The sequence below is a fragment of the Argentina anserina genome, chromosome 3, assembly GCF_933775445.1.
Source record: "Argentina anserina chromosome 3, drPotAnse1.1, whole genome shotgun sequence".
NCBI classification, from domain to species: Eukaryota; Viridiplantae; Streptophyta; class Magnoliopsida; order Rosales; family Rosaceae; genus Argentina; species Argentina anserina.
The window spans coordinates 28,919,509-28,943,753 of NC_065874.1; the positions used below are offsets into that span (position 1 = coordinate 28,919,509).

At 37.1% G+C, this 24,245-nt stretch overlaps 1 protein-coding gene and 1 long non-coding RNA gene across 2 annotated transcripts; one reads left to right on the top strand and one right to left on the bottom strand.

Moving 5' to 3' along the window:
- Window positions 1-1,931: 1,931 nt before the first annotated feature.
- On the top strand, window positions 1,932-2,835 carry LOC126788552 (metallothionein-like protein 1). The gene is made up of 3 exons (XM_050514552.1): window positions 1,932-2,098; window positions 2,206-2,277; window positions 2,512-2,835. Exons 1-3 carry the CDS (start codon window positions 2,040-2,042, stop codon window positions 2,603-2,605), a joined length of 225 nt encoding a protein of 74 aa, XP_050370509.1. The 5' UTR covers window positions 1,932-2,039; the 3' UTR covers window positions 2,606-2,835.
- A 9,026-nt stretch (window positions 2,836-11,861) lies between these two features.
- On the bottom strand, window positions 11,862-15,598 carry LOC126788762 (uncharacterized). The gene is made up of 6 exons (XR_007671412.1): window positions 15,451-15,598; window positions 15,176-15,365; window positions 12,688-12,792; window positions 12,220-12,558; window positions 12,057-12,127; window positions 11,862-11,944 (listed from the first exon to the last, which is right to left on the bottom strand). It is a non-coding gene; the product is annotated as an uncharacterized LOC126788762 (long non-coding RNA).
- Between the last annotated feature and the right edge of the window lie 8,647 nt (window positions 15,599-24,245).

Below are 24,245 nucleotides of genomic sequence, written 5' to 3' on the forward strand. Positions count from 1 at the left end.
AAATGAGAAATCTGAGACCTTAACTGCCCTTAGCTGTTGGTTTATAAAGATTTGAGCCACTCATTTCATTGTCAAATGTCAATTGTTTTGATATTGCAAGGCTCTCTTTTTTTTCGTGAGGATTTCATGATACCAGTAAGGATGGTTCCTTTGGTTCCCCAACAAGATTTTACCCTCCTTTGTCTTGATGTTAGTGTACGTTTAGTCTAGTATTTCTCATCATGTGATAGGAGAAGTTTGCTTCACACAATTGATGATTCTTTTCTAATAGCTTAGTATTTAGTATTTCAAAACTTGTCAGCAAATTAGAACAATTTACGGAAAAAAATCAATTAGTAAAAAACTTAAAGGAAATGGAGAACCTTTTCTTTTAAAAGAGAAAGTGAAAATAAATGTACACCACTGGTGACTTTGAAGAGATTTGAAGAGAATATTATTTCACTTTTGGAGTCACAATGAAAGCAGCTCCACAATCAGGGGATATAAGCTCTTCAAGACCCACCATATGAAAATGGAACATCAATATAATGGGTCCTAGATTTTCATTATTTTGCTTCAGGCCAAAATTATAAAGCTTTTGTATTTGGCTACTTGCAACCCCTACACATGTGAGAAAAACTATCTGGAATAGATCAAACAGTGCAAGTGGGAATTTTGTAGTTTATAGGATTTTTTTTTTCAATATCTATGGATATACAGTATACATGAACAGATGGATGCCTAGAAAACTTGTGATACATATATACATGATGTGAAAGGACTTGATTTTCTCTGATAGGCGACCAGTAATTAGATTATATATGATAATTTGTCTATTAGAAAAGATTTCGTAATAACAAACTAAGGGACCCTGGATAGGAACAATTCAAATATTTCTTTTCTTAGATATGTACATCTTTGTCTGAGAAACATTATGCTTCATGCCTCGACACGCTGTGTGCCAGCATAAGCCAATTTCTAGTGGCCAAAGAAAATAACAGGACGACAATATATTTACATTTTGACAATTGTTTAATTTATCTTCAAGATAAGGGATCATGGTTGTAGATAAATAATTTGGTGTACATGACGAGGTGTATTTTGTCAACGAAAAGAACTACAGATATGCTAAATTAGAAATATTAGGAACCTTGTGAACCCCAGTAAAGAAATGATTGATGCGGGGCTAAGGTGATGTATCATATTCATATAAGCAAGGAACAGCTTTCATTTTTCTGGTGTCGGGTTCTTATAAACACAAGTTGATCAAAACATTATGTAATGAGTAAAAAAAGCTTTCATTTTCCTGGTGTTTGGTTCTTCCAATGAACACAGGTTGATAAAAACATTTTGGTTTGGGATCTATAAATTACCAATAAAAATTGACTCCTTGTCAAGTTATTTTTGTTTTTTAGTTGATCTACCAAGGATAAGTAATCCTATCGTAGCTGTGGGTTCTAGTCGTATTATAATCTCAATCATGGCTCTATCAATAGAAAGACTAAATCATCTCGATTAGGAGTTTTAATTAGAATTTCTGAATTATCTACTGCTGGCTTAGTTGACTTGAGGAATAGCTTCATAGTTCATTATCCTTGTTTGGTTTCTTTGTTTTTCTATTTTCTTACTTCCAGAAACTCTTTAACTCATTAGTTGCACTGAACCTATGGATTGTCTAGATCATTACTTACAGGTTATAGGCTTATACCAAGCTACCTTTAGTCAGTTTAGTGCATATAACTTTCAGGGTTCCCTTAAAATTCAAATTGAATAGACTATTAAGTGGAAAGGATGTATTGGCATAAAACTAAAGTTTACAAAAATATGAGCTAGAGCATCCAAACTCTAGTATTGGTAAGCTATATAGGCAAGTAAAAACCTTTACCTGTATTCACATCTAGGATGTAGCCACGTGTATGGTGGATATCAGCAACCTGTATCTCCTATTGCCCTATAAATTGCAGTTCAGGCCTTGCTAGAGAACTCATCCCAGACTTTTGAGTGAATTCATTATTGAAGATTAACATTTTATCTTCACTCCCAAAAACCTTTTGAAAAATATGTCGTGCTCAGGAGGCTGCCAATGTGGCTCTAGCTGCTCATGTGGATCGGACTGCAAGTAATTGACTCCTTAATTCCTCCTCAACCGCTCTGATGATCAGTTTCAATATGTTCTAGATATTACGTTTCTGCAACTTTGTCTCAAATTATGAGCTACAAATGCAGGTGCGGAAACTACCCCAATCTTGAGAGCAGCACAACAGCAACTATCATCTCTGGGGTTCCATCAACCACCATGTAAATGTTTTTTTACTCTTTTAAGCACATGATATCTATTTTAGTTTCACAGCACACGGTGATGTTGAAATAAGATCTTCTGCTAATTATTTTGCTGCTACTATCATGCGTGAGTCTGCAACATCGTTTTGTATTGAAGTAAAAAAAAAATTTACATTATTGATTGGTATTTTAATTTTATAACAAGCTCGACTAAACTGAAATTCGGTGGCCAAAACTTTGTTGCACTGGCAGGTACTTTGAGGAGTCTGAGATGAGCTTTGGTGCTGAAAATGGCTGCAAGTGTGGCCAAAACTGCAGCTGCACCTCATGCGGCTGCAACAAATGAAAGAAGCTAGGCTATGAGCTGTACCTCAGCAGCCTATATAAATAAGAAAATATTGTCAAAGATGAATTCTCTAGTTGGATTGGCGACTAGTTTATTATATATCTTATAAAATAAGATTTGGTCTTCAGGGTCTTGTGATCTGCAAATCCACATTTCCTAGCTTAGCTGGGATTTGCGATTTGTGTTGTGGTTTGCCACCTTAAATCTTATGCATGTTACAGTTTTCTTAATTTTTCCAATGAATTTCTATTTGATGGGTATGAAGTCAGAGATCCAACTTCACTATATTCTTAATTAAGAGCGGATCACATACTAAAAACACCATGCAACTGATGCAAGTCTTGGCCGAAGCAGCGCTAGTGAACTCAAGAGGGGATTTTCTGGATTCGATATTTTCGACTAATTGCATTAACCCCCCACTTATCCAGTGTTCAACGGCTCAGCGCCCTCCCACGTAACGATTGGTGTTCAAGCACTTGAGGGTTTGAGCACTACATTTTAGAAAGATTCGATCTAAAATAGGCCCTATAGCCCTTTTAAGGAGCTCAAACGAAGATCATAGAACTCAATATCTTTTTATATCTCTGTGGCAATTAGAAAACGTAACATAGAATATGAACAACACATTTTTTCAAGTTCAAGAAGATTAAACTACGAACAAGGAGGCACTTCTAGGCCATGTTTAGTTCATAGAATCAAGCATGTGGGAAATGAAAGTTATTACGTTCTTGTGTTTAGAAACCCAAGAAATTAAGAGGGAAAGGAGAGTCTTTCCGAATTGAAAGGAAAATGAGGTGGAAATTGCTTCCCTCCACTACTCATAAATTCATTTTACCTCCTAAATTTCTTAAATTTTATGACTAAATTATCCTTATTTTAATTATTATTTTTTAATTTTATCCATAATTCTTTTGAAGTATGTACCGAACTTATTTTTTTTTAAACATCTACTCTCCTGGTTTTTTTTTTCAAACACTAGAAATGAATGCACTTGGAAATTGCATTTTCCCATGAGTAAGGAAAATCTAAGGATTTTGTTTCCTTTCATTTCCTTTCTTTGAACCAAACATGGCTCTAGAAGAGCTCAAACTTCACAACAACCGAAACTAAATTAAATCATCTCCCAATAAAGACATGTTAAACTCTGATCATACGTTGCAAAAGGGCATCAGCAGCAAAGTTTGCTCCCCAAGACCGACACTGCTGGTTGAGCCGAGAAACTAGATGGTCCCGCAACCATTCCCTGTCTATTAGCAATACCACACATCATCAATGAAACCCGAAGGCCGGCCTAGATCATGTCTGCCGCCAGACAATAGCTAGCGAATATTGGAGTATGGAGTCGCCAACTTAGGTAGGTTTTGTGGAGCACGTTACCGAATTTTTTTTTTGTTTCAAATTCTCTTGACAATTTAGTATATATTAAGCTTATAATTTTGTAAAAAAAAAAGGATTAAATGAATGACGTCTGAGATCGTATTATAATTGGTGGTACATTGCACCTCTATTTTCTCGAGAAAAAAACCTTTGTAATCCATAAAGATTTTGACTGTTATGTTGAGTTGTCGACCGTTAGAACAAGTATAACTTATGTCGCACGGACACGTGCAACACCACACGTATTACTTGTCCGACACGGATACAGACACGATACGCCTCAGATATGCTTAAATACGCCTGACATGCGTATGCTTGTTTGGATACATTTCGGATACATGTATCCTTGCTTGGATACGATATGGACACGCACATGCAATAAAATCACAAAATTGCACATAGTGTGATTAGAACCTTGGTTACTTCAAGAAGATGTGAACTCCTTAGCCATTCCTCCTAAATTGATTTTGTGTATATTGATGCACATTTTAATATATATAGCTATCCAAATAGTTTAAATTTTATATTAATCAAAAAACATTTCTTGAAAATTTATCAAAATTTATTTTTAGAATGTCGGATTTTCCTCAAAAGTCAATATTTTAGTAATTGGTTTGAATCTTTGTTTAAATTTTTTAAATTAAGAAACTATATAACTTAGATTTTAATTTTTAATACCTATATATTAAAAATAATATTTAATTGACGTGTCCACCACGTGTCCGTATCCAAAAAAATTTCTATATGTCGTGTCTACGTATCGAATCAGGTCTAATACGGACACTCGTGTCCGTGTCCGTACTACTTTGAGTATAACCCATTTGGTTACTCATGGAAACATTATAATCTTCATCACTTTTTGTGTTTTTGGGGAGATACAACTACAATACGTTTTTGGGTGTATAAAAAAAAAGGAGCACATGCATGACAAATATAACTCAATTACAATCGGGTTGGTTTAGTGGAAGCATGTTAGGCTACAAGTAAGACATATGTTGCAGGGATACTCCCGGGGTAATAGGAGGTCCTTGGTTCGAACCCCAGCTTGTGAAAATCACTCATTAGGGAGGAGTCATACCTCAAATTACTCCCGACCCTTGAGTGGTAGTTCATCCGGCCACCATTTTTATAATATATATACAATCTATTTCTAGAGCGAAGTCCTGCTCTGAAATTAAAGTGTATAGTTCCTTATTTGACTACTTTTTGGGTCACTTTTTCACATCTCCACCATTCAGAAGTTAGGATGTATGTATAGATCATCAATATAAAATTTCACACAATTTGGTGATCGTTAAGGTATCAAAACACTAATAAATCTATGAACTAACCGAATCTGTCTAACCAGAACCGTTATTGTAAATCACAATTGTGAAAACTCAAACAGTCACCAGATTGAATGAAAATTTTGTATGGATGATTTACACATACATACCTAACTACTGAATGGTGCATATGTGAAAAAGTGACTGAAAAATTAGTCAAATAAGGAACTCCGCACTTTAATTTCAAAGCGGGGTTCCACTCTGAAATGTGACTATATATATATATAATATGGTACAAAAATGGTGGCCAGATGAACACTGTAATACCCCGAAATTTAGTATTTAAGTACTCTAAAGTTATATTAACTTAGAATTCATTCAATTTTTCTTCTAATATTTCTCTTTAGAAACCAATGATGCTAAGATTCATACTTTCAAAGATAAGAAAAAAATGTTTGTAGGTATTAGACCACGATTTGAATACGTTAACTCATATTCTTACATATACTCGATACTTTGTAATCGAGTTTAAGACTAATACTAATAGTATTATCTTTTATGCACTATATTAGTATTAGATAGTGTAAATATATTGAAAATCTTATGAAAGAAATATACTAAATTCTTTTACTTTTAGAATAACACATATAAATGTGTTTGTTATATCTACATATATATATATATATATATATACCTTATGCTAATATGTTTTGAACCTATCTGATTTATTTTTATGTTTTATCCCATCACACTAATATTTTTTTTTTTGCCAACAACCATACTAACTAGCTAGGTCATCACTCAATATTAATTATTGAGAAATGTAGGTGATAATTGAATTTTTGTGTTCCTTTTTGGTCTATTTATAGTTGTGAGCTGCCTCAAGTTTTTTTTTCACATTTCAAAATCAGAAATCATGCAAGTCTAGAGTTCCCTTAGTTCATAGAAAACTCAACCATCCAATGTTTCTCAAGCTAAATTCTAACATTCACTTTTTCTCTCTTAAACAAGTTTCTTCCTTACTAAAGTAATCCAACTTTGAATCCACATCAAAACCTTTCTTTCACCCCTGAAACTTCAAGGTAAGTACATCTTACATCCTTATAATATTTTATCTTTTAAGATTTATCAAAGTGCATAGCTAAGAATAAAATGGAACATACCATGTTTTAGTAAGAGTTATATTTTTGTATTTTATAACATTTGAGTTTGTCCAAGGTAACAATAGAATTACATTCCTTATGAAAAATTATTCAATTTAGGCTTTTGAATCACTCAAAAATATTTAGAAAGGAAGAAGTTATGGCTAATTAAAGTTAGAGTTAATAAACTCGCTGAAAATGTTTTGTAGCACTCACAACTTTAAAAACTCATATCTCACTCATTTCTTAACCATTTTCCACAAACTTTATATCAAATTAAAGTATAAGACCTCTACTTTTAATCTGGAAAGTTTCATAAGAAATGATAAAAAATTTGTTACAAGTAGAATATGTAGACATCTAAGATGATAACTTGATGATCGGTTTCTGCACTGCTACTGTGTTTGAACTTTTTGGACTCAATGACTTTGAACTTGACTGTATGACTTATCCTATTAGAATCCTTACGAAAAATCCTTGAACATAGACTCCTCACTTGCCTAATTTGGATATTTATTGATTGAGTTATCGATACGTAAAGTTGACGGACTTTAACATTATTATTTGAATGACAATTACTACTTTGGACAATGACTGGGTGACGTCAGGTGATTAGTACTACCCCGTACTTAAGTGAATTACTGGTAAAATTGTTTTATGCTTTGTGAGTTAGCCTTGGGCCCTAGTCCCTACAGATAGTACATTATTATACTTATAGGAGAATTGACCTTGATTATACATACTTTGGTGTTGGCCTCGGTATGCTGAGGCTTATCCGTATTTTGGGTAAACATGAACCATAGCATGTGACTTTGTGATTAATTACCAGTTTTCTTGAAAATTCACACAATTATTTAAATATATTGATGCTGATATGTATATTTATATGCATAAGTAATAATTTGTGTGACCAAATACACCTGGTTCTTGGTACATTTTACTTGGTTGTTCATATTTGAATTTCTCATTAGCCAAATTATTATAAGAATGTATTATGTACTTACTGAGTCTGTGTTACTCATGATGCTACAAAATCTTATTTTCAGGTAATGAGTAGATGCTTGGGGAATGGGATGAATCTACTAAATAAAATGATGGTTTTCCTCAATTATTAATTCAAGACAATAAATGTGAGACTCATGTATCTTCGCTAAAATTTCAGTATTTCTAAATCCGTTGTATTGTAAAATAACTATGATTTTACTTCCTAATAAAAGTATTATTCAGACATATATTTCTATCAGTTTTATTAAAAAAAATTTATTAGTTTTAAGGTCACACCTATAATTCGGGAACCATATTTTCATATAATAGTGGTCTCAAATTGGGGGCGTGACAACTACCACTCAAGGGTTGGGAGCTATTTGAGGTATGACCCCTCCCTAATGAGTGATTTTCACAAGCTGGGGTTCGAATCAATGACCTCCTACTACCATTTTAGCATTTACCGACCCAAATAAAAAAGTGATTTAGTCGGGAGACATATATATGATGATCCTTATCATTCAAATTCAAGGATCAAAACTAGGTTTGAATAGTATTTTAATCCCCATATATATAAAATATTGGTGTCACATAGCTATATATACTAGTTCTCATACTAAACTACTTGAGGCTAATTAATAATTTCCACACTAATTAATTTGTACATTATACTATTCATATCTTAAAAGCACCATACTTATTACCTTGAGTCCTTGAGATGTTAAAATAAATTTGCTCCCCACCCTAACTTCCACACCTCTTCCCCACCCACTTGTATGCATGACATTTGTCTTTTCACCTTTAACAACATAACTTTAAATAATTTATTATTAACTCTTTCTAATAAATCAGCTATTTTCTTTTCTTTTCATTTTTTAAACAAATATTTATATTATTATATAGAAGAAAGTAAAAGAACCACATAAACAAAAGAACAACGTTTCCTTTCCTTCAAAATTAGAGGAACAAGGTTCTGATTAGTTTTTGATTTTCAAAAACAGAGGAACAAATTAAGTTTGTTATATCCAAGGGTATGGAAAAAAGAAGAAAACAATGCATCCTCTTGTAAGGCAATATCAAGGTTATATATTCAAGGTCTTGCTCTCTTTTTTTAATTTTTTATTTTCTTCTCTGTTTTTTTTTAAATAGATTACTGTGTTCTAGAGGTGACACATAGGCTGAAAAGCCTGAGCCCGACACAGACCCAGTCCGTTAAAAATCGACCCGGCACGGCCTGAGCTTGTTTTGAGCCCGACACAACCCGAACGCGACAAATTCATGGGCCGGCCCGTTAAACACATGATTTTATATTATTTATATAAATATTTAAACAATTATCATTGTTATACTTGAATATTAAACCTTTTAATTTTTTTATTTCATTATTTAACTATAATATTTTACAAATATTATTATAGTGAATAAAACATCATTATTTTAACATACGTAATATGTTAGAAATAACATTATGATATATATTGTAGTATATTATTTATTTTACTATTCTAAATAGTTATATAAAACAAATATTCTAATTACACAATAATTTTATTTTATTTTAATTATGTTTTATAATGCTAATGGGTTGGGCTGGGCCGGCCCGCTTTTTGGCCCGGTATGGGCTCGAGTCCGGCTTGACATAGCTTGGGCCGTGGGCCGGACCGAGCCCGACACGATAAATAAATGAGTCAGCCCGGCACAACCCATTTGCCACATCTACCGTATTCCTTGTTCTTTTGTTTTGTGTTTGGGTTGTTGGATATCTTCTATAGAAAATAGGGAGTTTCTATCAATACCTCTTAAAGTGGTATTTAGACCTCTTAATTTTTTTGTAACTTTTAAAGTCCGGTTTTACCCTTGATTAATAAAATTTTAATATAATAAAGACTAAAGAATCAACAGTTTACATCAATTAAGCAAGTAATTTATTATTAATGTAGGTGTTATTAACCATAGTTTGGTTGATTGATGTGAATGGACACATGTCATGCAATCAGGGGATGAGAAGGGGGGTGGGGAACTCGAGGGTTGTGAGTAAATTTGCCTCCTTGAGATGCTGTCTACCGACTCGGGACAATCAAGAGAGGCCAAAAGAAAAACTTAGGACACGTATATACTTACAACCGACAAAGCTTTAGTTATCCAAAACGAAAAAACAAATCAATTTCCATTCCTTTCATGACGAGAGAAGTTTTATCTGGGGAGGGATAATCCTGTCGATAAACCCAAAGTTGATCGATGCATTTTGCATTTAGAAATTTACCACAGAAAACGACCATTTGCCAACTCACTTATGTTTATAGAAAATGACCATATTTTGCTATTGATTTACTTGGTCACTTCAGTTGTAAATCACTAAATTGCACTATAAAAAGAAGTCGACGCATACCAGAAAACTCATCCTAGACTTCCAGAGTGAATACTTTCCTCAGATTTATAATTTTTCTACTCCAAACTATTTCATCAACTTCTTCCAAGGAAAATATGTCTTCAAGCTGTAACTGTGGCTCTGACTGCAAGTGCGGCACAGACTGCAAGTAATAACTCTTTTTGAATCTCCTATACCCTAACAATCCATACAAATAAGAAAATTAAGTTTAACTGATTTATTTTCTCTGTTATTTATTTTTCTCTGTGGATATATATGCAGATGTGGCAGCATGTACCCTGACTTAGAGAACACCACAACTGAGACCTTAATTGCTGGATTTGCGCCAGTCAAGACGTACGATTAGTTTATCACCTTAGTTTTTCATATATATAGATAGAATCATCTCCGCATGAATTAATAAGTGTGTTCTAACTATAATTATTGCATGTATTATATATATATATAATTTGATGATAAATGGTAACTGTTGGTTGATTAATGAAAATAAACTTAATTATACTATGCTCGGTTGATTTCAGCGGCTACTCTGAAGGGTCTGAGTATGGAGCAGAAAATGGCTGCAAGTGCGGCAGCAACTGCAGCTGCGACTCATGCAGCTGCGGCAAATGATCTTTAATGAAAACTAGAAGCTTACAAAAAAAAGCCTCCGTATCATGACATGGTTTTCTATAAATAAGTGATCGATTAGTCGATCTGTAAACTGTGTGTTTGTGTGTTTACAGCTTATTTATGTTGTAAAAGAAGATTACCATATGTGATCTCTGCAAATCCAAACTCCTGGATAGCTACATGTACGTATAGCTAGGATTTGTGATTTGTTTTCTGGCTAGCCTCCTTGTATTGCAGCTTTCTAAATCATGTAGATCCACGCATGTTTTCGTGCTTCATGTAATTTATGATTTTATGTAATTTATTTGGCTTTAATATGATTTTATGCATGAAACATCTATGTATAAAATAGTTTGAATGTGAATTTTTGTTTTCCATTCTGTAATCATATAATTAGTAAGGAAAGTGGTATATATTTCGATCCTTACAATAATCACTACGCCATAACTCCACTTGAGTGACAGAGGGATGTGGTCACTTCAGGCCGGTTTTTCATCGCTTTAGTCTTAGGCGACCATATTTCGTCGCTTTAGAGTCGTACCTCGATTTCATCCTTACAATTCTTAAACGACCACTAGAGCAAAGTTCGTCGCTTAAGTGCAAACTAAGGTGACGACTTCAAGTTCGCCTCTTCAATGTATAGTGACGAACTTTCAAAACTTAAGCGACAATTGACAAAACCAAAAGTGACGAATCTCTCATGTATTAGTTCGTCGCTTAGATTTTCTAGAGACATACATTTCGTTGCCTTAGTATACATTGAAGCGATGAACTATAGTTTACTCCATCACTTTATTTGATCTTATTAGAAAAAGAAATATTTATTCTCTACCATTTACATCCCAAATCTGCATTTCACAACAAAATGTACAAAATTCATTGAATAAACAAAATGCGCATCAATCAATTCCATGACACGTCAAGACATTCCAAGATGAACACAAGTGTTTCCAATTGTACTTTCACTAGCTACTAACTATACACTGTTCAGGAAACATTTGCTACCAAAATGAACACAAATAGCCCCTGCAACTATATTCCCAACTGTCGGGTCTCTTCTCTGGCAACGCGACTCCTCTTCTGCATATAGGTAGTCCATCATTCCCTTCTCCAAATCCAATTACAGAAAGTGAACGAAAACCATCAAAGTTGAATCAATACATAAATTTTAACAAGCTACAGCTTATACTCGAAACAATTAGTACCAAATCTTATTCTGGATAGAGAAATTGATGAAGTGGGTATCAACTAAAACCCGGTAAGGTGGCCCCAAAACAGTAAATGGCAAAAAAAAAACAACAGCAACAGTGAATAATCCCCTTCCAGTGATAAAAGACATCACTTTTTGTTGGCATGGCATGAATAAAAAAGGATCACAAGTAATATTTATAAGAAATAAACCCAAAATAATAAATGTGAATTCAACATAGGATGAACTAAGGGGAAGAGAAAACTTTATAAACACACATTATAGTCAAATTAAATTACCTCCTCGAGCACTGCTTTAACTTGACGAAGCTTTTCAGCATGCTCAATGTCTCCTGCCTCACTATCACTTTCTCGATATGGTCTAGACAACGTAAAGAGTCAGTGTCTGTTGTAGTATGTTGATAAGAAAAAAAAAATCGAGCTGGAAAATAGATCTTGTTATCAAGTTTTTGATTTACTGTGAAAATTAATACCTAGAACGAGGTACCAACATCTGTGTGGCATCCAACAAATCTTGCAATTGGATAGCACTTTTCACTTTCGTCTACAAAATGAGAACCAACACCAATGATCAGTTTGTAGATAAGTCAACTGATAGATACATAGCAAAATTGTCTAAAAGATTATATAGATCACCTCAGATCTAGGCCGGCCCCCATTGTACTTTCTATTTGGGAGTTCTATCACCAGTGTCAAAGCAAAACATATATATTAAGGGAAAACAGGAAGTTCAACTATAACAGGTCAAAAAACTGAGAGGAATATGTATAGACAAACAATGGCAATCACACAACGTAGTTCCTCAGCCTGCCCAAACGTCCTAATAATTCCACTTCATTGGTGAGTTAGCCACTCAGAATTAAGGTTGGCTTGGCTCATTGGTTTTCCAAGGCAAAGTTGGTGGAATCACAGAAGAAAGGTGAGGAGCTTTAGCATCTAGAAATATCTTCCTAAGCAAGCATCATCATCATAAACCTGTAATTCCAAAAAACAAAAATTACAGGAAGGGACATTAGTATATACAACACAATTAAACTCACAATCTTATTAGTTTCAGAGAAAAAAAAATTAAAAGATCACAAATGAAAACCCAAATTATACAACCTTGACATATGTTCCTCCAGTTGGCATAAATTCTTCCTATATATATGAGCCTTCTTGTCTCACTCTTCTAACTTCCGGATGGAACTCGCTAGATCGGTTACCAACCTATTTAGACAAGGAAGGGATTTACTTTAAAATTGGACAATGAACATAGACTAGAACTCATAAACACAATTTCAAACTGATTATGAATGATCATATGATATGACTTCATCAGATGGTTGAAAACTGAAATGCTCATACAGTATTTTACTTGATTGATATGTATGACTGGTAAGATCAACCTCTCTACATATAATTAAAGAAAAATATTTGTTTTCAATTGCCAAGGATAATTGCAAAAATATTTACTACAAATTGGGTAAGTTTGGTTTCAGCAGAAAGATGAAATAACCTAGCTAAATTTAGGGCTCGTAAACGAGCCGGGTCCGGTCAGACCCGACCCATGAGTGGCGGGCCCGGGCTTAGTAAATTTAAATAAGTAACGGGCTGGGCATTTTTACAAATATCAAAATCCAAATCCACCCACCTACAACATGCTTTACGGATTTTTGCAGGCCGAGCCTTGTGGGTTTGTATTAGAAAAAAAACATAATACTCTAATTTAAAAGTTTGAAACAATAAAAGAATTATTATAAAACATTCTAAAAAAAGTTACGAATAAATTCTAGTTTCGAAATATTGTTGATCGACACCAGTAGATGTGATCGATATATATATTTAGGGATCCTGTAAAAATTTCATCCGTTTTGAACATGGTTTGACCGTCCGTACCCTACGATCAATAAAAAAAGAGGTGTTTTGACATAATAAAACTCCATTGACCCGGGCTTTGTTAAATGGGTTTCTTCGTTCCGACTATTCACGATCGGTGACAAAAATTAGGTGATTTTAAATATGTAAACAATTTTCTGCATTCAAATCTTAGTAATGGATCACCCTTTAGGGCATATTATTGTTGTTTTTGGTTTACCGAAAATTCCGACGGTTAAATATGGTCCGAATTGGATGAAATTTTACAATGGTCACTAAATATATATACCGATCACATCGAATGGTGTCGATCGATTCCAAGACGTTTTCTTCATATAGTCGTTTTATAATGCGATAGTTTTATTTTAAACTTAATATAAAGGTAATGATACATTAGTGGACACTTACGCGATTGCCAACTCCAGTTCGAAATATGGTCAATCGACACTAGCAGATGTGATCGATATATATATTTAGGGACCCCGTAAAGATTTCGTCAGTTTTGGACATAATTTGACCGTTCATACCTACAGTTAACTAAAAAAAAGGCATTTTGACATATTGAAACCCCATTGACCGGGGCTTTGCTAAATAGGTTTCCTCAATGCGATCGCGTACGATAGATAACAAAAATTAGATAATTTCAAATATGCAAATGACTTTCGGCGTTCGTATCTTTGTAATGGGTCATCCCTTAGAGCATATTAGTGGTGTTTTCGGTTTACCGGAAATTCAGACGGTCAAACGAGTTCTGAATTGGATGAAATGTTTACAGGATCACTAAATATATATTCTAATCACATCGGCTAGTGTCGATTGATCTCAAGAAGTTTCTTTCATATAGTCGCTTCATAATGCGATAAGTTTTAATATAAATCTAATATAAAGATTATGATACATTAGTGGACACTTCGGCGATTGATAAATCTAGTTCGAAATATGGTCGATCGAAACTAGCAGATGTGATTCGTATATATATTTAAGGAAACCGTAAAAATTTCTTCCGCTTTGGACATTGATTGACCGTTCGTACCTACGGTCAACTAAAAAAAAGACGTTTTGACATATTAAAATCCCCATTGACCGGGGTTTTGCCAAATGAGTTCCTTGGTGTGACTGCACACAATCGGTGACAAAAATTAGGTGATTTTAGATATGCATATAGTTTACAGTGTTCGTATTTTAGTAACGGGTCTTCGTTTATGGTATATTAGTGTTATTTTCGGTTTATCGGAAATATCGACGGTCAGACGAAGTCCGAATTAGATGAAATTTTTACATGGTCACTAAATATATATACCGATTATATTTGCTAGTGTTGATTGATTCTGAGAAATTCATTCATATACTTGCTTCATAATGCGATAATTTTATTCTAAATCTAATAAAATATATATATAATATTTTATTATTTGGGGGGTTTTTACAGGCCGGGCCGGGTTTCACCCCTCTAATCAAAGCTTGGCCCTCTACCCACAGAAACGGGCTTTGACGGATTTTCTCGAGGGCCGGGCCGGGTAAAAGCCCATCGAGCTTCCGGACATTCGCGGGCTTTTCGGATCCGCATGCTAAATGATGAAGCCTAAGCTAAACTAGACAGACTACACTCAATAATTTCCTACCATTATAGAGTATTAAATTCGCTTGAAGTACTTTCCATTTCACACATATACAAATGCAAACAAACGTAAATTATCTTCTAGAGGTATATTTTGCAATGCCAGTTAAAACAAACCTTCCTAAACAGCTCCTTCATTCCTCCACCAGTTGAGCTAGGGTAATATATCAATATACAGTGACCATCCCCTTCATATAAGTAAGCACAAGTGTCAGTAAAAACCCAACAAAACAAAACCATCAAAAACAAATCAACATCACCACCAAAACCATCGAATTCAACCCAAAACCACCACCGCAGATTGGATCTGGAACAGAGAAAGGAATAACGCTCCAATTTTAGAAATTTAGTGTGAAATTGAAATAGGCTTTGAGAGAAACAATTTAGCTTACCAAAAGAGGATTTAAAAAGCGTCACCGATGAAGGCGTCGCAGAGATCGACGACGATGCCGATATGGCGCTGGGCAGGTGAGGTGGGCGTGCCAGATAGGGCAGGAAGCACAGGTAGGTGGGCTGGACGACGATGGAGGAGCTGGAGTGGTTGTGCTCTGGGTCTGAAGATGAAGATGGTGACGGTGGTGGTGTGGTGCTAAAACGAGAGGGAGAATAGAAGACAAGAAGTAGTTGCGGGCTTGCGGCCTTTTTTCTAAAAGGCGAGAGGAAATGAAAACTTTCAAAAAATTTCAATTCATTTTTGGCGGAAGGTTTCACCGCCTTAAGATTTTAAACTTGAGCGACCAACTTATACAAAAAATGTCGTCGCATTAGGACATTTGATATTTAATAATTTAAAAAAAAATCAACATAGGCAAATACTTGAATTTTCACTTAATAAATTAATCTTTTTATAACTAACTGACCGTTGGATGTCAAATATATGTATATGCTAGTACACGGTTTAAATTTGGGATAGAACAAACATTGTTTGATCATCCGATTGTTGGAAAAACAAAAAAAATGCACTTTAAAACTGCATAAATACCCATTGACCGCTGCATTCTAGAAATCTTCCTTCGCGAAGGGTAGAAGGAAATGACCACCCCGAAATACCCCAGAAATGGGATCCACCCATAGGGCATATAAGTAGTGTTTTCGGTTTTCTCAACGATCAGACGACCTAACGACGTCCATTCATGCCTAAATTTTAACCGTTCTCATTATTTTACGTACATGTCACATTTAACGGTCAGTTTTGCCAACGGATGTCCACTCCAAATAGCGCCTTCAATAAATAGCAACTTCTTTGTTAACCTAGTACAAAGGTTATGCAACATAAGATGCTACTTAAGTTTTCAATTAGTAAAGTAAGTCCTTTGGACTAATTGACCATTAGATGTGAAATATACGCATATTATGGTACATGGTTAAAATTTGGGATGAAAATAATGTCGTTTGGCTGTCCAATAGTTGAGAAAACATAAAAAGTGGACTTTGACCGCACAAATACCCTTTGGCTCCCGCCTTCCGAAAATTTTCCTCAATGACAAATAGGAGACAGTACAAGGAAATGACCACGGGATCTAGAATATGGCAAGCTCGCCCCCTGAAAAGTTCGGAAGTGGGGTCCATCCATAAGGCATGTAAGCGTTGTTTTTTCAACGATCAGACAACCAAACAACGCCCATTCCGGTCCAAATTTTAATCATCCAGATTATTTTATGTACATAACACATCTAACAGTCAATTTTTCCAACGGATGTCAACTCCAAATAGCACCTTCAAGAAATAACTTCTTTATTAACCTAGTACAAAGGTTATGCAACATAAGAGGCTACATAAGTTTTCAATTAGAAAAGTAAGTCTTTTGGACTAACTGACCTTTGAATGTCAAATATATGTATATTATGGTACACGATTAAATTTTGAGATGAAAATAGCGTCGTTTGGTCGTCTGATTGTCGAGAAAACCTAAAAAAGTGGACTTTGGTCGCACAAATACCCTTTGACCACCGCCTTCCGAAAATCTTCCTCAGCGACAGATAGGAGATGGTGCAAGGAAATGACTATGGGGTCTAGAATATAGCAACCACTCCCTCCTCCGAAAGACTCCGGAAGTGGGGTCCACCCATTGGGCATATAAGTGGTGGATGAAAAAACCTTAAAGCGAGAGAAGCAAACAAATTCCGTCGCCTAAGAGTGGTTTAAGGCGATGAACTTTATCCTTGTCGGTGTAAGTTCGTCGCTTAAGTGATCTTAAAGCGACGAACTTTCAATTGTAGTGACGACATTATTTAGTCGTCGCTTAAACATTACTTAGGTGACAAAATTTGTGATTTTGGTTACGGTTCGTTACTTAAGTGTAAAAATGGCATAGTGAATTGGGTTTCTCATTGCATGGAAAAGATATTAGAAGGTGCCGGACCATTATATAAGTGGTGGTGCAGATCATTCACGGAGTCGATTCAAGCCTACTTAGGACATGTTAATTTTTAGCATTAATTATAAGTTACTTGATTAATTATAAATTTATAGGAAAAGGTATATATTAGCTCCGGCAAGATCCCCTCAAATCTCTTGTTCGAGCTGGGAAAACGGATCCTCCTTAGAAAACAATCAGCAAGGCCCGGTGCCAAACCCTAGATGGTTCGACCCTTCGTTCTCTGTTGTTGCTGGCGTGCCAGTACCTTTGAGTTAGGTACAACTGTTGCTTTGTTTGATGATGATGATAGCGCTCCACGTACTGTCTTCTTCTCAAACGATTACTCCGCAATTGCTAATAAACCGCTGAAGTTCGAATGACCTATACACAACCGGAGTTGCTAGGTACCTTTCACTCCACCTCAAGTAGATGGCCGATCTTACTTTAGACCGCTTGGGGAAAATCAGAGCTTATATTGTGTCGTTAATAGCAGGACTCTCTCGCGAATGGGATTTGTTGACTAGTGCAGACTTTGTGTTTGCTAGAAGCTAGGCTAGCGACTCGATGGACTTGACTCTAATTGCCGAGGTTAATCGGACTTGTTTGCTACATGCAGCGCGAGGCGCACACAAGGTTCTAAAACTCGCTACTCGGTAGTCGGTCGGTCGGCTGGTGAGTAGCGAGTAGAGGAGTACTCGGCCGAGTACTCGGGGAGTACTCGGATTATAATTTCTGGATTTTTTATTATTTTTAAAACATATAATTTAATATATAATGTCTAAAATAATAAAAATAGTCCATAAAATATTACAATATTTAAGAGATAATAATGTCTAAAAAATAAAAACAACCATTAGTCCATTACAATAACATAAGTAATAAAAGCAAACCAAATTCAGTTCTTGCAAACAATCCCAAGCATATGTAACTATGCCTCAAATTCTTCTTCTCCATATCTATCTTGTACTCCCTCCGAATCAGACTCAAAATCAAAACTCAAGTCATCTTTTTCCTCTTCATCATCGGATATAAAATCATCCTCATCAAGCTCCCTAATTTCTTGGATTCTAGGACCTCTCATAGGCTCTAAGCTACCATCCACTCCCGATTCCTCTCCAACCCTTTCACTTAGAAGATCCGAAACAACCCTAAAATCTTGTTTTTTTTCCTGACCGAGTTGACCGATTTGGACCCGAGTTGGCCGAGTTAGACCGAGTACTCGGCCGATTTTCTTCCCGCCGAGTAGAAGCACTGAGTAGGTCAAAATCGCCTCAGTAACTAGCCGAGTACCGAGTACTCGCCGAGTACTCGGCCGAGTTGACCGAGTTTTAGAACATTGGGCGCACATCTGGGTAGCTCCGCTCCGATGGGAGACTTAGTTGCCGAAGGGAATCGGACTTTTACTCCGTATGGAGACTTGGTTGCCGAAGCTAATCAGACTTTTTCTCCGCGAGGAGACTTTTGCTCCGTGAGGAGACTTAACTATGCGGTTGCGCGATAATTTGTTTGACGTTGCGTGTGTTATTCTGTCTATTCAACCCCCTTATATAGAGAACACAAATTGTTCTTTCTTGCGAATCAAGTCTTGAGAACCTCTTAGTTGATTTAGATTCACCTTCCTTAATCAACTCAAATTCTATACAACGATAGTCCCCTAAATCTATTCCAATACGGCAGGTAATTTTGCTCTATGATATATTTTCCCCAAATAATCGGTCCACGAGTCTAAATAGTCTAGATAATACCTGAGTATTATTTTAGGCCCAAATATTACCCCCCAGGCCTTGAAATTGAAGACCCTTCGAAATTGAAAAGGGCTAGAAGAAAACCCCAAACGGTTATTTTTTTTAAAATAATCTGAAACGCTTTACATTCCCCCGTTGCCAACTGACGCGCGACTTCACCTCCAACCACTACAACCTTTCGAGCTGAAGTACGCGAGAAACACTTACTGTTTCAGAAACTCAAACCAGTTCCAATCGAGCAGACGCGACTCATCCCAGAACTCAATTGGTTTCGATTTCAGAAACCCCTTCAGTTCCTATTCCAACACTGACTAAAAACCACTAACTGGTTCATGTTGCAGGTTTTTGAGGACACAGTTGGTGCTTCCTCCTCCCAAGGCCGTAAGCGAGGGAGAATAATTTATTATGACAATGAAGAGAACGATCCTAACGTTGTAGACTTCAATCCTGTAAGTCTTCATCCATATTTGATTATCAACACTAAAGACTGTTGCAACATTCTCCACTAACCAACTCTTGTGAATATCAATTGAATCAAAAGAGAAGAATAGATGCCTCAAGCACCTCTACCCCAGTCGCTCGTCAATTGACCAGGTCAACCCTGAGACAGTAACTGGGAATAGCAATCTAGAGACAATAGTCGAGGTAAGAAGAACACCCTATTTGTTCCAACTGGCTACTAACTCATGAACCACTTTGACAGATTCTTATTTAATTTGTAGGCTCGCGAGAACCCAACTCCACCATCTATATCCAACACTCAAGCTGCTGCAACCGAGATGGAAGACGTCTCTGTACGTACTTAAACACACTGTTGCTCCCCAAGCAACACTTTGTTATTTGCTAGGATGTAATTCCTCTGTCTTATATTGTTCATCTGTGAGTCAGCGATGTACTAATTTGTCTTTAACACAGGCTCATGCTGAAACTCAGTCACCATCCATGGGAGTCGCGACTGCTATTCAACAGGCTGTGATCGCGTATAGAGAGTCAATTCAAGCCACTCCCCTCAACACGGTGGCGGGAACTCGGACCTTGGAGCCACATGCCTTAATCAACCCAACAGTTGTACTCTCCCATCCCTCTTCAACTCAGATTCTGGAGGTTGAGGTAGAAGATGAAGAAGATGTGACCAGCTCTCACCGAGAAGGTGAAAATGTGGAACGGTCCCTCGCGAACGTGGACTCAGCAAGCAATAATGCTGCACCAAACCCCCTTCCAGAAAACAGTGCTCCCTCCACTCAAACTGATGGGGTAAAACACTTAACCACTTCTTGATTTATATGTTTCTTTTTCCTTTCTTTCTGTAAACACTTAACTGTCTTATTAATCGCTCTTTACCAATTGCAGGCCGCAGCAGTCGCGAACGCTTCCAACTCCCAAGGCACTCTAACTGTTGGAGCCTCTGGATCAACACTAGTTGTTGATCCATTAGAAAATCGTTCTAGCCTATCTCTGGAACACCTTCTAGATGATATGCTAGGTCCTGCCAGCCCCTTGACACCTCTAGAGTCTCCAGAATTCATCCAGGCCCAAGCACAACTTGTTTCATAAAACACTTGTATTGTTTCAGTGCTGCATAACAAAAAGTCACAACAAATCCCAGACCACAAGTATTGGTCCAATTGTGGTACAAAAAATGCCGGAGCATGATTAAGAAACTCATAAAGTTTCAGAAACTCGGTAGTTTTGAAAAAAAATTTCTGGGCTCGCAACCGGTAGGAACGTTCGCGAATCTAGAAAATTTTCTGAGTTCGCGATCGCACTGAGTATCCATGGTGTTGCTCCGTGAGGAGACTTGACTATGCGGTTGCGCGATAGTTTGTTTGACGTTGCGTGTGTTATTCTGTCTATTCAACCCCCTTATATAGAGAACACAAATTGTTCTTTCTTGCGAATCAAGTCTTGAGAACCTCTTAGTTGATTTAGATTCACATGCCTTAATCAACTCAGATTCTATACAGCGATAGTCCCCTAAATCTATTCCAATACGGCAGGTAATCTTGCTCTGTAATATATTTTCCCCAAATAATCGGTCCACGAGCCTAAATAGTCTAGATAATACCGGAGTATTATTTTAGGCCCAAACACCTCTCTTCCATTATAAGTTTTGATTACAAACTAGTTACCTATATGCGTTACATCAAATCCACAAATAGTTCCACTCTTGATGTCTCGCAGCAACTAGCCCTTCGTACCTATGATCTCCTCGGCTTGAGATATATTAATCTTTTCGGTGGTAGTCCTTGCACAAAGAAAAAGAAAAGATAATAATCTAACTTAGGTTATGCTTCATGCATGCAATCCAAATACTAAGTTTTTGATGCAGATTAAACAATTCATTTCAGCCATTGAAATTGGGGTAGTCGTTCGAATAACCGGTTATCATATATAGATCATCAAACCAGGATAAGCTGTGAAGAAAATGAGCACCTGCAAGCAGTGGCGGATCTAGGAATTCAAAGTTATCTAGGCTAATTTATATGAGGACACCAATTTTTTTTTGAGGTTTGGAACCTAATGGGAGGCTCATCCTCACACCTTTATTACTTTCAATCAAAACATAGATCAAGGGGGACATAAAACCAAACCTCGTAAATTGAAAATTACAAGCATCAAAGCGTTATACGCAACAATAAGCTATCTAAAACGTACCCTACAAGACCCGCTCAATTCATGTAATAACCCGATTTTTTTTAACGATTATTGGATTATTTTTAAGTTTATAAAGTTTTTGAAATTCATTAAACGTGTTGTTTCGCTTTGCGACGTCAAAAAAAAAATTCGAAAACGGAAACGTTATCGGAACTTTTATTTAGAAAACGTTACGTTTCCGCGACATGAGAATTGACTTTTGCTCGGTCACTTGTTTGTGAAAGCTTCCTTCACGAAACTTGTAGAGCTCGTCGATACGAGTTCGTGGGTATGTCACGCGTTCTAATCGGACGTCGTACGTGAAAGTTATTAATGACGGAAGTTAGTTTCAGATTTTGGAGGGGGGTATAAAAGGAAACTTTTCAGAAGTAGGGTTTCCATTTTCGGAAACCCTCTTCTCCCCTCACCCTGCGCCTCCTTCTCCTTCTCTCTCTTCTCTCTCTCCCTCCCCGAGCCTCTCTCTCCCTCTCCGAAAAATTTGTCGCCGATCTCACACCTCCGAGCGACGTGTTCCTCACCGCCGGCACCTACGCCCTCGTAGGCTCAACTCCACCCTCCTCCGAGCAGGACGCGATCCATCTCGCCGCCGTGAAGCTCTCCGTTCCTCACTCGAACCAAGAACAGCCGGTCCAAGCTCTCCGACGAGCTCCGGTGCTTCCAAGGCCGGGAATAGGTGAGGTTTCGATTTAAATGGTGGTTGTGATGCTTTGTTGTGAATTTGTGGTTGTTTTGATTCGAATTGGAGGAGATCGGAGGAGGAGGGAGTTGGTGAGGATACCGCCGCCTTAGGCGGTGCGTGAGGGTACGTGGAGGAGATAAGAGGCGGCATGAGGCCGTGAATGAGAAGAGGAAAGAAAAGGAGAGGTTTTGGGGTGGTGGTGGCGTGCTACGTGCCAGTTTTAGAATTTAGAGCTTGAGTTCCTTAAGCTAGCACATGGGAATATGACTGTCACGGAGTATGAGGCTCGTTTTGCACAGTTGTACCGGTATGTCAGGCCAATGGGTGTAACCTCCTTAGCCCATAAGTTTCTACGGGGGCTTAAACAAGAATACAAGACCATCATATCAGCGCTTTGTTTGTCTACCAAGGAGTTGATGTATGAGAGTTCCATGAATTTAGAGCATGCAGATAAGACTCGCGGAGGAGATGTGAGAGATAGAGATACTAAAGGAAAAGGCAAGGCAATCAGTTCAGGCAGCGGGCCCTTAGGACCGAAGGGTGGATCTTGGAAGAGGCCAAGACCCTATTATCAAATTCCGGCTAAGGCAGCATCTCCATCTGTTAGGACTACACCTGTTAGAAATTTGGCATCAGTGAGGTGTTTCGTTTGCAACGAAATGGGGCACTACGCCATTACATGTCTGAAACCAAAGAGAGCAGGCTGCTACAGGTGCGGGCAAGTGGGACATATGGCTAGAGACTGTATCCGACCCCGTCAGGATGGACATGAACATCAGCAGAGACAGTTACCAGCGGGTCAAGATAAGGTGTTTGCAGTGGGTCAGCGAGACACAGGAGTGGAAGGTACTTTATATATATTTCACTACCTTACTAGAGTACTGTTTGATACGGGAGCATCACATTCATTTATTGCTAGTTCGGTATTGGAGATGTTAGGATTGATTCATACACCTCTTGGAAACTCTTTATGTGTCACATCACCCCTTGGAGTGACCCCAGACAATCTGCAAGACTTGTCCTATTATGATTGGAAGTAGAGAGTTCTCTGCTTCGGTGATAGTGATTCCGGACCACACCTATGATATGATCCTAGGAATTGATTGGTTGAGGCCGCAGCACGCGGTGATTGATTGTTTTGACATGGTGGTGTTCTTCCATCGACCTGGGGAACCAGTGTTTCGTTATCGTTACCTCAAGTCAGATAATGCCATGAGAACAAGAGTTTTGGCACATGTGGAATCAGTAGATCAGAAAGTAACTATTGCATACATTGTGGTAGTGTTTGAGTATAGTGAGGTGTTCCATGAGATACCAGGGTTACCTCTTCGAAGAGTTGTAGATTTCTGCATTGATGTGGTACCTGCTACGGCACCTGTGTCAAAGGCGCCTTATAGAATGGGACAAAACGAACTTAAAGAGTTGAAGGTGCAGATTGATGAACTATTACACCAAGGGTTCATTAGACCTAGCGTTTCACCTTGGGGAGCACCGGTTCTGTTTGTGAAAAAGATTGGTTCTCTGCAGTTATGTGTGGACTACATGGAACTGAACAAGGTGACAATCAAGAATAGGTATCCCTTGCCTAGGATTGATGATTTGTTCGATCAACTTAAAGGAGTTACGGTATTCTCTAAGATTGATTTGAGATCCAGTTACCATTAACTCAGGGTGAAAGAAGAAGATATATCGAAGACAGCATTCAGGACCCGGTATGGACACTATGAGTTTGTGGTCATGCCCTTTGGT